Raw genomic sequence first — 17,398 nt, 5'->3', positions numbered from 1 at the left:
GAAGAACCCATCCTGTCGACATGATACAAACTAGGATCATGTCCGGGAAAGAGGGAACCTCAACAGAGAAAAATGCCATCTGATTGGCCTGTGGGCACTTTTTTATTTTATTTTATTTTATTTTATTTTATTTTTTATTAATGATTTAAATGGAAGGGAATATCTCATGAGGCCAGTGCCATCCCTGGGCAGCTGATCCTGGGAGGTGTAAGAAAGGTAGCTTAGTTGAATTTGAAGCTGGGGAACAAGCCAGTAAGCAGCTCTCTTCCACGTGTCTGCTTGAATTCCTGCCTTGAGTCCCCTCGCTGACTTCCGTTCACCTGGGAGGGAGCTGTAAGTGGAAATAAACTCTCTCCTCTTTAAGTCTGGCTGTGGTGTTTTATCACAGCAATGGAGAGGGAACTAGCACCCTAGCTGTTGGTTGATTTTATTTGTTTGTTTGCTTGCTTGCTTTTAAGATTTGGGCAATGTTGTCATGTTGATAAGGAGCTGCTCTGCCCGCAGTGTGCACAGAGATCACAACAGAACTGCAGGAGGGGGCATTGCCCTAGCAGAGAGAATGCCAGGGCTTGTCTCTATGTTGTTTGCAGCACAGGGAAAGTGAGATTGTCCCAGGAAGAGCGAGGATGTCAAGGGTTGTGTCTGTTAACTCATGCTTTGCCAATGTTTGGTGGAATTGTAGAAAAATCTTAATCCCTCAGGTTCTTCATCTGTAAAGAGAAAGGAAAAATAATATGGTTCTTATTAAGGGGTTCAGGATGACTTTTAAATTGCTCCAGTGAAATTTACTAAAGCAATCAACACATGTTGGTGTCGTTCTATTGGGCTTGTTTGGAGTGATTGCTGTTCTCTGCAGTAGTTGTATGAATTATGATGTTGTGGGGTCAGGGGTCATAGCCTCTTTAGCTGCACTGGTGGTTCAAAAAGGTGACTGGATGTCAGAGAAAAAAAATGCACAGATGCTTTGGTATGTATGTATGTATGTATGTATGTATGTATGTATGTATGTGTGTGTATTATGTATGCACGTATATGTTTTGCCTGAATGCATATGTATGTATCTTATGCATGCAAAGCCAGAGAGACCAGAAGAGGGTACCAGATCCCTGGTAACTGGAGTTGCACTAAGCTGTGAGCCTCCACGTGGGGGCTGGGGACTGAACTCAGGTCCTCTGCAGAAACAGCCAGCCCTGGTCACCCTTGAGTGCTCCTAAAAGCATAGTTTAAATGGAAGAAAGAAAGGAGTGAAAGAGAATGGAGTAGAAGAGACAGGAGAAAGGGAGAGGGAGGAAGTTGAAAGAGATGAAGGAAAGGAGGGAAGAAGAAAGGAAGGGAGATGTGGACAAAGGAGGAAATGAGGGAGGAAGAAAAAGAGATGTACGTGTTATAAACAAAGATATTGTACCCTGTAGTACTGATGCCAAACATCAGATCCCAGTGCTGAACAGAGCATCGGTAGTCTATGCATGGAATCTTACCACTGGGAGGCTGAGGCAGAACGGTCATGTGTACAAAGCCAGCCTGTGCTACATTGCTAGATCCTTTCGTAGAAATAAGCAAGCAACTGGGACAGGAGCCTGATATAGCTGTCTTCTGAGAGGCTCTGCCAGAGCCTGACGAATTCAGAGGTGGATGCTCTCAGCCAACCATTGGACTGAGTGTGGGGTTCCCAATGAAGGAGTTGGAGAAGGGACTGAAAGAGCTGACAGGGTTTACAGCCCCATGTGGGGAGCAATAGTGTAAACCAGCAAGACCCCCTGGAGCTCCCCCAGGACTGGTCCACCAACCAAAGAATACACATGGAGGGACCTATAGCTTCGGCAGCATATGTGGCAGAGGGTAGCCTTGTTGGACATCAGTAGGAGGAGTGGCCCTTGGGCCTGAGGGTCTTTGATGCCCCGGTATAGGGGAATGCCAGGGCATTAAGACGGGAATGGGTGGGTAAGTGGGGAGCACCCTCATAGAGGCAGGGGAAAAGGTAGGGGGTTTCAGAAGGGGAGACCTAGGAAGGGGAAAACATTTGAAATGTAAATAAAGAAAATATCCAATTAAAAAAATGTACAAAAACAAAACAAAATAAAACAAAACACCAAAAAAAACAAAAACAAAGAAATAAGTGAGCAAAAGAAACCATAGCTTATCTCCAGAGCTATGGTGGCTTGTCCATGGAAGACCATTGAGGTCATTGACTAGCTCTTTAAATGTGGGTCCAGCCATACTCTTTCCATGATTCCCTTCCCTGTATTGCTTCTAAGCTAGCCAGTAGCCTTTGCAGACACAGTTGACCTGCTTTCCGGTATCCAGAGCTTTTACTGTGAAGCCCCAAACCTCCCCAGCCAGCCTAGAGGTGGCTGAGAAACCTGGAACAGTAAGAGAAATGGGTGCCTCCAAAGAGGAGGGGTTTTATGGGGGCAATGGAAACTTTGGGATAGAAAGTAGAAACTCCGTGTCTGTCACAGTTCAAGAAAACCAAACATCACGAGCCAGCGCCACTGTTATTTCACTTTTTTCATTTTTTTTCCGCCGTGTAAGAAGGGGCCCAAACAGTCCTGCTGACAGTATAGCAGGGTCTCAAATAGCAACTTGATGAAGGCCAAGTCACACAAGCTGATGCTGGCACAATTAGGCTCCCCACTGCCAGCGGCAGGCATGTCAAGTCTGACACCGTCCTCCTCTCGGAGACTCTGCTGTAAATTGCAGATGCTGTGGTGCCTTGTTACATTTAATAGGTGGGATGGCCGGAGAGAAAAATCAGAAACCACGGCCAATGTGCTGTTTATTTCTCAGTCATTTTGTGTTAAATTGCTGCGACTTCAGTGTCAGCGGTGTCAGGATGTGGCAGTGAAACTAAATCTATGGCCAGTGTGCCAAGACAAATTTCAGAAAACCCCAAAACACAATTGTCTTGGTTTCTTGCTGGCTGCACCTATGCACACACAAATAAGACTGATTTATTGCCATCCAACTGATGGGTGCGTTGATTGTCTTGTTGCATTTGGGGTGGGGGTGGGGTGTCTACTTTCCTGCACACTGAGGATGTCAGGAACGAGGGACCGTTACACTCACTAAGCATGTCCCATGGCCATACTAATCACTGCTAAGCTTCAGGGTGGTGGAGTCTGTCGTGGAAAGGGAAACAAAGAGTCCCTTCTGCTCGTTGGAAGGCGCCAGCAGTGTTATATGTAGATGTTAATAGGGTTAGGGGAGTAGGTACGCGCGGAGGAAGTCGGAAAGATTTCGGACAATACTGGAGTTAGCAACATCCCTCTTACTGGAGATGGTCACAGTGTGCAGCCCCAGCTCCCCCACCCAACCAAGGAGCAGTCTATTAGGGAGTGAAGATGTAGCTCCTCCCATCAAACTTTCTCAAGGTGACCTTTATTGAAGGGGACAAAGCTTCCTTCTGTGTGTTCTTGTCGCAGTAGCCCATCAAATGCCATCGTTGACACTTCTGCCCGGGTGGCGTTCATGCACCCCACGTGGTGAGTCTCTTTTCACAGGAGGCAGAGAGTGTAGAATCAACGTACTTTTGACTGCAAGTAACTCCTCCCCTTGATGCCAGCTAAAAGTTATTTCCGTTTGCCTACACTGCGTTTCTTCATTTCAGAAGTAGTGTGGTTTTTCTGCAGCGCACGCAGTATGAGCAGAGTGGTCCTTTCTTTTATGGGAGGGGAGGGTGGGGTAGGCACACTTTATTCACCCCTAGATAATTCATGAATTGAGGAACTGGAAATGGAAGGCTGGCCAAACTCATTGGGTCCGATGATCAGAGTCTTTGGTCGACGTTCTCAAAAATGGCAGTGCAAAGAATTACCTGCCATCCAACCAGTCAGCTAGGATGCTGATAAAGCCCTCAGGTTGAGTGCCCATTCTTAAACAGTGGGATTCAGAGGACAAAAGCAACGGAGGCCATTAAAATGAGAATAGCATGAAGACCTACCACGTTTGCTTATACCAGCTGTCTGCAAGGACGTGAATTCTTCTGCCCGCGCTGGAGTTTCTTATCTTGGAAGACAGGTGGATACTTGTACTCATGTGATATGTGCAATGTGATCATGTGATATGTGCAATGTCTGATCAAAAGCCTAGATGCTCCTTTGTGCTGTGGGGTTTATTTGTGGCTTTTTTCCCCCTGTCCTTTATTTCAGTGATTCTCAAAATCTAAGGTACTCAAGAGTCGCCTAGGAAATGTAGCAAATGTAGACTATTCTCCCCATTCTTTGAGTGCTAGCGGTAGTGGGAAGCCAGAGAGCTCAGCCCTGTGCTCCTAGGCTGTGCTCCCCACTTAGGAATCTCTGTTCAGGCAGAGCAGATCCTTGCCAACACTGCAGAAAAGAATCTGAAGACCAGTCAACATTTATCGCAGTACATAAGTTTATTGAGACAAGATAAGGGGTGGTACATGCCTCAGGTTTAAGGGTGAATGTTTCCAGAGAGGGAGACTTAAGGAAAGGACAGTATACAACCAAGGTATTACATGCTGGCCCCTCAAGAGCCTCGCTTTCAGTTGTTTCCACAATGACTGAATCTAGAATTCCATACTTTAAGTCATGTCATAATTTCCAACAAAATGTAAAGATTACGAGGTTTAAAAATTAGCTAAAAATATATGAGCTGGTTTATGTATTTATCTTATCTCAAAGAATTTCCTTGGGCAGATGGAACTGTAAGCTAGTTTTATGAGGTGTATGGTTAGGTTTAATGGGAGGGGAATGTTTGACAGTTAAGCTAGAGGCTACAAACATTCTAGCCTAAAGAAGAGATTGTTTTTAACATCTTTTTAAGAGATGCCTTTGCAGGCAAGTTCAGTTTTCTCAGTTGTGCAGAAGTCTTTCAATTCCCAACCAAGAGGAAATACAAAGTAGATCCCAGGTGAGGGGGGGTTCCCTTCCTGTGTATTCCTAATTTCCCCAGCCTCAGGAGTCTGAGCTCCACTCTTTCCAGAAGGGCCCTGCATTGGCTTGGAAGCCTCTTACAGCTTTGGGGAAGGAGTCTAGCTGGATTTAAAGTGCAGGTAGGTTATGATGGCCTCAGGGAGCAGAACACACAAAACCTCCCCACACTACTACCAACCCCTTGCAAACCCACACAGTCTATGTTTTACTTTGACCTGCTGACCTTTCTTGCTCATCATGGAAATTCCCCAAGGACAAAGAACACTGGTGGGTTCTGCTTAGATGACTGCTGCTGTTGGGCACCAAGAGTTTCTCCTGATCTCCAGTGATCTTGTGTAACAGCACTGGCTTGACCAGCCAGGGATCAATCAGTGTGCCAGGAGGTTGAGCCAGCAGGTTGAATCATGGGGAAAGGGAGGGTATCTCAGAGCTGGTGCATAATATGCCCCTTTCCAGTGGTGGGTATTTTATCTCAGGTTTCCAAGTTCACAAGGCTGTGGACCCAGAACAGCACTTTGAGAACCAGTATTTAGCAAATACAGCAAATATCTGTAGATTTTTTGACCCAAGAATTCAACAGGCCACCTGTCTTTTTCTTGTCAATGTTGTGATGTAACCAACTGAGTGGAGGAATCAACCCTAGAGCGCTAAGAGCAGAGCTCTGGACATCCTAGCACATGTCTACAGATTCTGTTTCTTCGTTCTTTGTCAGAACACATATGTAAGACCTTTCTTCAACGTTGTTTCTTTGTTTTATTTGTTTGTTTGTCTTTTTTCCCCAGACAGGGTAGTCCTGGCTGTCCTATAACTCACTCTGTAGACCAGGCTGACTTCAAACTTAGAGATTCACCTGCCTCAGCCTCCTGAGTGCTGGGACTAAAGGCATGTGCCACCACTGTCGGATTTTGTTTCTTTGTTGTTGTTGTTTCTTGTTTGTTTTGTTTTGTCTTCCTATATATCCCTAGTCAGCTTAGAACGGCTGATGTCTAGTCTAGGCTGGCTTCCCACCCATGACAGTCTTCCTACCTCAGCCTCCAAAACATTGAGATTATGAGTGTGCACTGCTATGCCTGACCCCCCTCCCCTTTTGAGACCTCTTTGAGCGTTATGGGGTAGGGGTAGCATTGCTCCATGTAGAGACTTTTGATGGGAGAATGGAATTGTCTTGTCACCCTTTAGAGTACCCAGGACTTTCAGTTAAACAAGCGGAAGATGGTGGGGACTGAAAAACTCTGACTACTACTCAGCCTGCCCCCCACCATAGAGAGGACAGGAATTTGAGCACACAGAGCCCTTTATTTGGTACCCTGGGACATGCAGCTGGTTTTGTTCCTTCTCTTTGCCTCTAATGAATTCTGTCAGGCAGCAAGAGAGCTTCCCTCCTGGGCACATTCACAAAGACCCAGTGGCCACTTGGCAGCTTTGCAAGGGACCTGAGGATAGATTTGTGCAGGATCCAGGGCTCCAACTTCCCTTCTGTTTTCTCATGTGGTCCCGACAGCACCATTCAATATTGACTTGCCTGGGTACATAGAGAAGAGACAGGCTCTGAAAAGCTAGATCACGCTCCTGAGTGTATTCAGCCACCAAGCTGGTATTAGAACTGAGATCCCCACTGAGACCTTTCCTGTCCTGAGATCTTCATGTTCTGTGTGAATGTAGCAGGGCCTTTCTTCAAAGAGAAACCATGGGGGTCTCCTGCTCAGTCAGAAAAAGAGAGCCTGTAGAAAATTCTAGAACAGCTGGGGATATAGCTCAGTTGTAGAGCAATTGCATGACATACACAAGGCCCTGGATTACTTCCTAATACCACCAGGAAGGAAGCACCAGTGAAGAAGAAAGGAAGGAAGGAAGGAAGGAAGGAAGGAAGGAAGGAAGGAAGGAAGGAAGGAAGGGAGGGAGGGAGGGAGGGAGGGAGGAAGGAAGGAAGGGAGCAAGGAAGGAAGGGAGGGAGGGAGGGAGGAAGGGAGGGAGGGAGGAAGGGAGGAAGAAGAAGGAAGAAAGGTCGGTCATAGTGTGTACAACATTTGGCTTTGTTTCATAGTTTCTTTCTCTGTCTCTGTCTCTCTCTGTTTCTCTCTCTGCCTCCCCTCACCTTGGTTTCTGTCTCTCTGTCTCTTTCTGTCTCTCTGTCTGCCCTTAGCCTCTGACTATGTTGGCTATGCTCCCTTGTGATGGTACTAGGTGATATTTCACTGAGAGATTCTCACAGACACTTGTTAACTCAAAATGTTCAGCCTACCTGTTGCTAGGGCTCCTCTGACCCTAGCTGCCTGTGATATTTCCAAGCAGGCATATTCTTCCCCATAAGTCTGTTGCTCTATCCCAAGATATTGTAAGTTCCCTAGTGGCTTATGCTTGGCAAGTAAAGTGGGCTAGGGATCCCCAGTGGATGTTTTCCTGAATGCACCATGACACTGCCATCAAGGGACGGGGCAGTTGCCATCACAAAATAACTTGAGTGTTGTGCCTGACCCCAGCTCTTCTAAGTATAGAGGACAATAGTGATCACCATGCAATCCAAGAACCTTGTGTGAGGCTAGGACCAGCAGAGAGCAAAGGGCAGAAGCAGCAAATCCTGGCAGGATAGGTCAGTACAAGGGCTGAGGTTCCAAGCTCACACCCATTGTCCTATAGGACTTCACATCAAAGAAATGAATTAAAACATTATCAAATATTTCAAAATGATACCATAGGGCATTCAACTTAGAGTAAGGGCCTGAATATGAGGCCCCCGCACCTGCTCTGGTCACAAGGCCAAGAAGTCAGCTCTGGTCTATGCAGAAGTAAAGAACTGTAAATAAAAGACACCTGAGCCCAAGGTGCTTTTATAGAGAGAATGCAGTATATCTAATAAATTACTTATTTGGAACAGACTCAAATCAGTATGTTATGTTTATGAAGTCATACGTGATTAAATGCTGCATTTAGCTTTCTGTATACAGATACTTTGCAAATTATTGAGGAGTTAAATCCCTGTGCCCCCAGCTCTCCAATTCCCCAAATTCGATTTAGCAAAACTATGTAGCCAGAGCAGGGGAGGGGTAGACGACCACTCGACCCGTGACACAGGAATCTCCAGTGCACAAGCTTTTCTCTGAGTGCAAGGCATGGGAATGAATGCATTGGGGGAAATTACAGAGTCAGTGGCTGCTGGGAAAGCCAAAGGGTTGGAGGGAAATCAGTTTGCTTGAGTTGAAAAAGTGGGTCAGAAACAGAGAGGGAGGAGTGGGCCAGGCTGTGCATGTGGGTAAACTGGCGCCGGTCAAGTGGGAGTACCTGGCCACCTGGCCAGAAGGAGAACGGAAGCTGGGATTGGAATTACAGAGGATTATAGCAAGAACCCATCCCAGAGGGGAAAGTGAGTTCTTGGAGGAAGCAGAGGAAACAGCTCATTCCTTCAAGCTCATTCCTAAGTGGGTGGATCTGGGCTGCACAAGCCATTAAACCCCTACCCTGCTGCTCTGGTGGCGGCCTGAGCTGAGGGAGCAGGCTTGCCATGTTCTGGTTCTGGCTGGAGGTAACCTAGCCCATTTCGTTTAGAGCAGTTTTCAGCAATACCCTTTACCCACAAACATTTGGCAAGTTGCTCAAGCCCCTCATCCAGGTCAGGGGTCTTGCGATCTGTAAGCAGGTGACAGTAGGGGACAGCTCTTGGGTCAGCAGCTTTTATTGGCTTGTCACATCCTCCTCCAGGCCTGGTTGTTTCACCCGGCTTCAAAACCTGACCAGAGACATTGGTTGGGCCTGCTCAGACATCCTGCCACCTCACGTATTAACTGGAACCTAAATGCAGATTGATATTATCAGTCAGTTGAAATATAAGCTGTCTAAATGGTTCTGCGAAGCAGCAGAGACAACTCTGTGCCTGGGGTGGAGGGAGCACAGAAGAGGGACCACATTTAGCCGTCAAGCCACTCTTGTAAATATTTGCCAATGCCCCTTCAGTGCTCAAAAGCCTGGGACAGGATCATTTGGGGATTTGCTTAGAAGAAGTAGAAACAAAATTGACCTCATGGTTCGAGGCAGCTGTAAAAAAGGAAACTGTGTGCGTATGGGCAGAAGACCAGAAAGGGGGAAAAAATTGTTCAAAGTTTAATAAACACAAAAGAGAATAAAAATAAATCTGCAAAGCACTTATTTACAAACTTGATAAAGGAGAAGATTATGGTGGAAGGGTGTGAAAGACGGCTGTTTGTAGAAGTCGAAATTGTTCCGGAGGGGCTCCATGGAAAGAAAAAGAGGAAAAGGAGGAGCTGTTTACTCTGGCTAATGGCAGGAAGCACACAAAACGGGTCTTGCTCTTCCAGGAGGCGCTTTCAAAGGATGTTTGAAGCCTCTGCTGTCTAACTCAGAGGATAAGCGAAGATGAATGTGGCCATGATTCCTGTAGATGGCTCTGGCCAAGAGGGCATGCAAAGCCAGAGTGCCTGGCCTGAGCTCTGCCCGCCTGGCGTGCTGTGCCAGGACAACCGACCTGTTTTCAGCTGCACTGCTTAGCATAGGACCAGGAGTCATGACTCCTGGGATGGGTATATTCCAAGCAGAGAAAAGCCAGTGTTGTCTCGGCAGCTGCCTTGTGGAATTGTGATGTTCAGAGGCTCCAAGGACTCTTCAGGTGGTCTGAAGGCTTCACACAAGTCTGTCCCACTGAGAACAGCCAACACAGTGTTTCAGTGAATCCTTTCTTTTCTCCAAAATCTGCTTATTTTAGATGTGTGGGGCTATTTGTTTGTTTGTTTCTGAGAGTTCTGGTTTGTGAGCCCACGAAGCCTGAACTCACAAGGCAATTGACTTGGAAGTCCATGAGCCTACATTCACAGAGTCTTGAGGATATGGGGAGAGATAAGAAAGGGCACCTGTTGGACAATCCAGAGAATACCCCACCCAGGGATCCATCCCATAATCAGCCACCAAACCCAGACACTATTGCATATGCCAGCAAGATTTTGCTGAAGGGACCCTGTTATAGCTGTCTCCTATGAGGCGATGCCAGTGCCTTGCAAATACAGAAGTGGATGCTCACAGTCATTTATAAGATGAAACACAGGGCCCCCAATGGAGAAGCTAGAGAAAGCACCCAAGGAGCTGAAGGGGTCTGCAACCCTATAGGTGGAACAACAATATGAACTAACCAGTACCCCCAGAGCTCATGACTCTAACTGCGTATGTAGCAGAAGATGGCCTAGTTGGACATCACTGGGAAGAGAGGCCCCTTGGTATTGCAAACTTTATATGCCCCAGTACAGGGGAAATCCAGGACCAAGAAGCAGGAGTGGGTGGGGAGGGGAGCAGGGCAGAGGGAGGGTATAAGGAACTTTCGGGATAGCATTTGAAATGTATATAAAGAAAATATCTTAAAAAAAAAAAGGGCACCCGTGCTGCAAAGCCTGCAGCGCTCCTAAAGGTGAGGAAATCTGCTTTGTATCTCACACTCCAGTAACATTGTCAAGGCATGGATTTCCCAGGAAATCATGAGGGCTATTTATAGCTGATCAGCAAGATGACTCGTTTAATAAGTTAGTATTACCAATAACCAGATATCTGACCCGTTCGAGACACTCATTGATGATCAACTATGTAAACAAGAAATCTTTGGTGAAATCCCTATATTCAGAGTCCTGCCCTGTGGGGAGGAGGAAGAAATTCCTTGCAAGTAGTCTCTATTTTCCAGAGTTTAAAATTTTTTTACAGGAAAAAACAAAATGAAGAAACAAACAAACAAACAATGCAGAAACAGTCAAAGTGTTTAAAGAGAAACATAACTGGGGACGATCATGTTGTAATGATGTCATGTGTGTGTAAGCACAAGAAGTAGAGTGTCCAGATCAGCTAGAACATTCTAGAATGGGGAAGGTATATTCACAGGCGAGAATTGGGTGATTATAGAAACATACTTAAAAGCCAGTGTTCTGTTGGCCCACCCAGTGTTGGTGCTCAATAAGTGTTGGAAGTGAAATCAAAGAGACAGGGCAGCCTGCTTGGGTCTTAGGGTAATCTCACGCCCATATTCAGAGGCAAAGGACAGTTGCTGGAAAATTACAGAAGATTCTAACCAATTCGTGGTCTTGAACTTGTCATGTAACATCACATGTGTTGTCTTCCATGAGACTCCAAAGTAAAGGGATTGGTGCTTTATTCTTCCCCTTTCGTAGCTAGGATCACCTTTTACCTACAGATGAAGTTGCCTTCCCCCAAGAATTTGAAGGCTGACCCAGGTGTGGGCAGTTTGTGGGTCTGCTCTTGTTTTATTCAGATTTTCTTGTCATGACTTGGTCATGTGTGTGCATACCCAGACTTTAAAAGTAAAAAAAAAACAAAAAAGAAAAGAAAGAAAGAAAGAAAGAAAGAAAAGACCTGGTCCATGAGCCTGAATAGGAGTAGGGTAGCTGGGTGCCAAACTTTCAAGGAAAAGCCACATGGGGAGAAAGAAACCTTGCCATTTAGGAGCTATTTTCTTGGCATATCTGATTAAAGTGTATGCAAGCCCAGCAGCTCTCTCCAGCCATCAACTGTCATGAACTTGTTCCAATTCGTAACCATCTGGGGTTTTCCACTGGTCTGTCAGCCTTCAAAAGACTGGGTTAACTGCTTGCATTCAGATGTGGTGGTTGGAAATGGTTTGTTAATCGCTCTTAATCTGCTTCTCCTGGAACCAAACACACATGTTGATTTTAGTTTGTTCCTGGTTAAATTGCTAATGGTATTAAATTGGTCATTGGAAACCAAACTCTGTAGCCATTTCCCTTTATGGCTCCTTGGGATTATCTCACACTGTGGTCTTTCTTGAGAGCATGATGGATTGAATCTTTCTCAACGGTGGTTGTGCTAACTTTTTACAGATGCCATCCCGCCCACTTTCTACAGACCCTACTTCAGAACCGTCCGCTTTGATGTCTCAACAATGGAGAAAAATGCTTCGAATCTGGTGAAGGCAGAGTTCAGGGTCTTCCGCTTGCAAAACCCCAAAGCCAGAGTGGCCGAGCAGCGGATTGAACTGTACCAGGTAACCAACCTGTGCTCTGGTTGAGTGAGTGCGTGAGACACTTTCTACTCCTAGGATTTCCTTCTATATGCTTCCGTGATACTTTGTTGATACTCTCACTGAAACAGCTGCTCCCTCTTCACTCGGCAAGGCAGAGACATAGAATGGAATACCAACACTGCACACCCTGGAGAACTCAACCTAGACTCTAGTGCACAGGTCAGACCTGTGGCCTAGAAAGCCAGATCACACGGACCACCCTAGGCAGAGAAGCTGAGTGGGGTCTCCTTTCTCCTTTACTCGCCTCTCCTTTTCCTCATCTCTTTTCTCTCTACCTCATTTCCTGTTTCTTATAACCTGTCTTGTCTCTGCTTCCCATTTTTTCCCCTCTCCCACAGCCAATCCCGAATGTACTGGCCTCTAGCCTACATGTGCAGATTCTGTTCTACGCTGTGCCAGTTGCCCTGACATCTCCTGATATCTCATCTTGTCAGTAGAGCTGCTAGGTGCTGTTTAAACTACAGGGGAAGAGTGGGGTCCTTGAGATTTCAGATATAGACTCTGAATCAAGGGTCTCAGGGGAAGTTTGTGGGTCTGAGGTTTGAATCATAGGCTCTATGTGAAATGCAGATACTCCTTTTCTACATGTTCTGTTTTAAAGAGGTCTCCCATTGGCGTACTTTTTACACTAGTTATTGCTTAGTACACAAGTTTATTGTGTTCTTATATCTCTACCTCCCTTCCAACTCTTATTCCTTTCTAACCCCTCCCAACACCCCAACACTAGGTAAGAGAGAAAGAAGGTTAGAAGGGAAGGAAGGTGTAGACCTCATTAGGCTACTTTCAGCTGATTAAGGATATAAAGTTCCTTGGGGCAAGGCCAGTCTTAGTCATCAGGATATCTAGCAAATCAGCAAACCAGCAATAGCAAATGCAGCAGCAGGGACCAGCAGGGACCAGCAGGGACCAGCAGCATGGTGGGGGAGCAGGGATAGGGATAGGAGTAGGGATGGGGGTAGGGATGGGGGTAGGGGTGGGGGTAGGGGTGGGGAATGGGAGCAGCAGTGGGAAACTGCAGCTGTCCCTCCTTCTTGGGTCTCTTCCCTTTATACCCTCTCCCCTCCAGAATCCCCAGAATTAAACTATGTGCAGCTGGCAAAAATCACACCCCTGCTAGTGCATGATGCAAATCACAATCACCTGCTGTGAAGCAGCCTAGTATTCTACATCTGGGATTAAAACAAGAACATAAAACTTACATAACTGAGTTTTCTAAGAATTTCACCACTGTCTTCAGGTAATCTGTGTGTACCATGAAGCTGTTCTTTAAAACCCTACATCTGGTGAGGAAGGCAGATGTACAAACCCAGAGCTTAAATGTCATCATGTCAAGGGAACAACATTTGCATGCGTAGAAAGCAGAGACTGGGAGCTCTCAAGGCATCAGTGCTCAAATAAGGCTTCCAAAACCATTTTAAAGTATATTAAAACAAGGTGAGGGGTCATTCTGAGCAGAAACAGCAGTGTGGTGACAGGCATTCCAATATGTTGTACTTATTTATTTATTTATTTATTTATGCAGTGTTGGGAATCAGGCTCAGTGCTTTGTGTATGTGGGGCAAGCACTCTACCACTGAGCTAAGCCATAAGCTCCCAACATCTGAGTCTTTGTGGGCTTATTGTATGTACCCAGGATAAAGTGTTCCATGCCTGGAATTAAGAAAAAAAACAGGAGAAGGTGGCCTTCAGGCAGAGTATAACAGAGAGAGGCTTAAGGAGACTAAGAACAGATCCCTGGTTCAGGCAGTGTGGTTCACAGGTAGGCTTATTTGAAGAAGAAGAAAAAAAGCAATTGACATTTATATGTAGAAATGTCATTGTTCTGGGTTTTAATTATTTGAAAAGTTGAATAATCAAGATTAGGATTTTCCTCATTCATTATGAAAATGGGAAATTACAGTGTACCTGCTATCTGTGAGTTCATGAGAATATATGAATAACTATTAAACAGAAGTTACTTATGGAGTATACATTTCCTTGTCCATCATTCATTTGGATTATGAGTTGTTAGTTAAGAACATAAGTGAGAAGCATGGAATTAGACAAGGGGGAGCATGGAAGATGCCCCAGCAGCAATGATGTCCCTTTGGACTTGAGATTTTTACCAGTATAATGGAGTGATGCTGGCCAGAAAACCCAGCCATGGAAGTAAGGTCTGCAGAGGACCATTTCCTTGATACCAACCCCTATAAAGTCCACCCTTATTCTATCTCTTTCACTCCCGAGCTGTCCTCTAGAGGATGTCTGCTTCTGATCCCTTTATTGGAAGCTCCATTTTTCTTTGCCGTTTTTTGTCAGCTTACCATTGGAGTGGAGATGGTGGTACTGTTTTTGGAGCCGTTGGTCATATGTGTGTGTGTGTGTGTGTGTGTGTGTGTGTGTGTGTGCATCACTGTGAACTTAGCACGAGAGTGCTCCTCTCCAGTGTAATCCATTAGAACCTTAGCAGGGGGGCTGGAGAGATGGCTCAGTGGTTAAGAACCCTGACTGTTCTTCTGAAGGTGCTGAGTTCAAATCCCAGTAACCACATGGAGGCTCACAACCATTTGTAATGAGATCTGATGCCCTCTTCTGGAGTGTCTGAAGACAACTATAGTGTAAATAAATCTTTTTTTAAAAAGAAAGAAAGAACCTTAACAGGAGGAAATCAAAGCTGACCTCTTACCTCCTACTCTCTGCAACTTCCATCTTGCCCCATTACACCTGGTCTCTACAGGGTCCAGCTGAAGGGGAGCAGACACAGTGCCATGATACAACAGCTCACGAAAACAGCAGCACAACCATAGATCCTCTCTGTCCATTTCATATTTTAGTTTGAGCTGCAAAAGAATTAAATATTTAGACTTAAAGATGAAGTGGAGAACTGATGTTTGTGGAGCAAAATAATTTTAGGAGAGAGAACAAATCATCACCCACAGAAGCAGATGGCCTACATAGTTCATCTGGGCAGGAATCTGAAATGTGCATCGGAGGCTTTAGAGTGTAAGTTAGGATGACAGTGGATGGGCTGGACCTTCACTTGGAGAGATCTGGGTTCCTTAGATGTGAAAGGATGGGTGCCTAGCTACTGTGGGGGAAACAGTGCTAATGGAGTTAATGAAAACTGCCACTCTTTCCTCCACCCACACCAAGTGTGTGTGTGTGTGTGTGTGTGTGTGTGTATGTGTGTGTGAAAGAGAGAGAGGGGGAGAGAGAGAGAGAGAGAGAGAATGCTCAGCTTTCATTTCTCATATTGCCCAAGAGGATATAAAATAAAAAGAGGTCAGCCAGAAAACCTGACTGTCTGTTAAATTAGACTTGCAAAGTATGCTACTGAAAAAAAAAGTTATACTGTGCTCCTGTTGTATGGAATTTTACAACACACAATCCCCTTAAGACTGATCTTACCTCTGGCGCCACATCGGAGACATACACAGCATAGCAACCATTTCAGCCACCCTCCAAAACAAATAAACAAACAAAACAACCATGATGCATTAAAACACACTCTTCACACAAGGCCATTGATATCTCAGGGTCTTAAGAGTGATCAAATGACCTGCCTGCCTCATAAGGAGGTTCAATTGTTAGCATTTCTATTAAGTCATGATGCTACCCTGAGTCAACTAGCCTTGTGAGGAGATGGGACCCAGAAAGTCACACAGACAGCAGTCCTTCTTGTCCATACTAAAAAAAAAAAAAAAAAAAAAAAAAAAAAATCCCAATCATTCAATAGTGACTAATGGTGCTAGTATTGCTGTTTTTATAATAATATAACCCAGGAACAATAGAACAATGTTGATAGTACTAACTCACACAGTATGTACTATGCACTGTGTGATGCTCTCTCTCTGTGTGTGTGTGTGTGTGTGAAAAGAGACATTCACCCTTTATAAAAAAAAAAAAAAAACCCTTCAAGGTAGGTACTGCCATCCCCTGTATGTTATAAACAAGGATACCAAGAGCCTGATGAACTTCAGTGACTTTGTTGGCCACTGGACTTGAGGAGAGCTATGTCTGGATTCCAATCCAGGCTGTCTGGCTCTGGGAGCCATATTCTCGACCTCTCCACCATATCTGCAGAAAGCACACGGCTGTGGTGCTGGAACCATGTGTGTTGAAGGTATAGCTTTGGCCCTTTGCAAGTCGGTGTGATCCAAATACAAAGCACATTGCTTGTCAGAGATGTGTCGGGTGCAGAGTTCATTCGTGGAAACTTCCTGGGCAGGCTCTGTCTCCAGCAATTACCACTGTAATTTCCCAAGCACTCTTTTGAACTTTCGTAGAACAATATCTCTAATTTATAGTCTGGCTCCCAAATGTCATAAACAAACCTTGAGCTCTGTAGTCCCTATCACACAGGGTCTGATTCCTGCCTGCTCCCCCATGAGCTGCCTCAGGGCTTACTTAGAGAACATTTCCCACACCCTCTGAGCACGAGCATGAGCCCTTTGCAGTAGAGGAGAAAAGGAACTTGGTAACTAGCCATCCCTGGGCTTGCTTGTGATCCCTACCTTTTTCCGTATTGGCTTTTTGGCCCAGCAAATGTCTCTCCTCTCTCAGCCTCTACATCATAAACTGGAGCGAAAGGTTTTCTGGAATGGGTCTCTGAGGCAATGTGCCTTCCAAGAGTTGCATATCAAAAGCAGAGGTGGACTAGTATCTGGATCTAGTGGTCACCTAGAGGAGGTACTTCTTCTACAACCGGCTTGTGGTTAGGAAATGACTTACAGTGCTGTCTGTTCTCTCTGGTTGGACTTGGTCTGACCTGGTTCCTGCTATGAAGAGAGCAGAGCAGAGTGCTGAATGCCATTTTAGGGCTTGTGTGTTCACTTGATTAGATCTCTAAGGATGGTGAGTGGGCAAGGGGCCGTGATGTGTCTTTTGTGTCCTTTGGAGAATTACTGTAATGCAATTAAGTCAATGGGGACAGCCCTTTGCTTTGCTCCCCGTCTCTTACTAGTATCTCCTGATCCATTATCAAAAAATTTGCTATTATGAATTGATTTTTAATTTTTAAATTTTTGTGTATATGATGCCGCACGTGCCTCATGTCCACTGAGGCCAGACAGGGTACATCAGATTCCCCACAACTGGCATTACAAATGTTTGTGAACCTCCCAGTGTAGACACTGGGAATGGGTTCCCTGGAAGAGACCCTAACCACAACCCCCTCTGAACTGACTTTCAATAAGGTTCTTTTTATCATGCAGCAAATGTCTCATCTCTCAACTCTTCTATAATCTCCTTAAGGCCAAAGTCTCTCCCAAGGGAGAAAACATGCTTATTGTATGACTCTGGCATTTTGATAAAGTTCAAAATAGCTTTTGATAGGACTTTTGTTCTATAAGTAGGCTTAGAACATAGCTCTTAAGGATCCCCCGCAAGGACAGATCTAGATATTTAAAAGGTAGTCTCTCAGTTGGGGTTCTATTGCTGTGAAGCGACAATGAATAAGGCAACTCTTTTTTTTTTTTTT

At 45.3% G+C, this 17,398-nt stretch overlaps 1 protein-coding gene across 2 annotated transcripts in view; it reads left to right on the top strand.

The window, feature by feature from the left end:
- Tgfb2 (transforming growth factor beta 2) overlaps positions 1–17,398 on the top strand; it is an 83,306-nt gene that overhangs the window by 44,754 nt on the left and 21,154 nt on the right. For both annotated transcript variants that reach the window (XM_021160653.1, XM_021160661.1), the window contains one exon: positions 11,738–11,901. In XM_021160653.1, the coding sequence (XP_021016312.1) occupies positions 11,738–11,901 (164 nt within the window). The remainder of the gene's footprint in view (positions 1–11,737; positions 11,902–17,398) is intronic.

This window comes from Mus caroli, chromosome 1 (genome assembly GCF_900094665.2).
Source record: "Mus caroli chromosome 1, CAROLI_EIJ_v1.1, whole genome shotgun sequence".
In the NCBI taxonomy this organism is placed as follows: Eukaryota; Metazoa; Chordata; class Mammalia; order Rodentia; family Muridae; genus Mus; species Mus caroli.
Note: the sequence above shows the minus strand (reverse complement) of the source record. Positions and strands in the feature narration are given on the sequence as shown.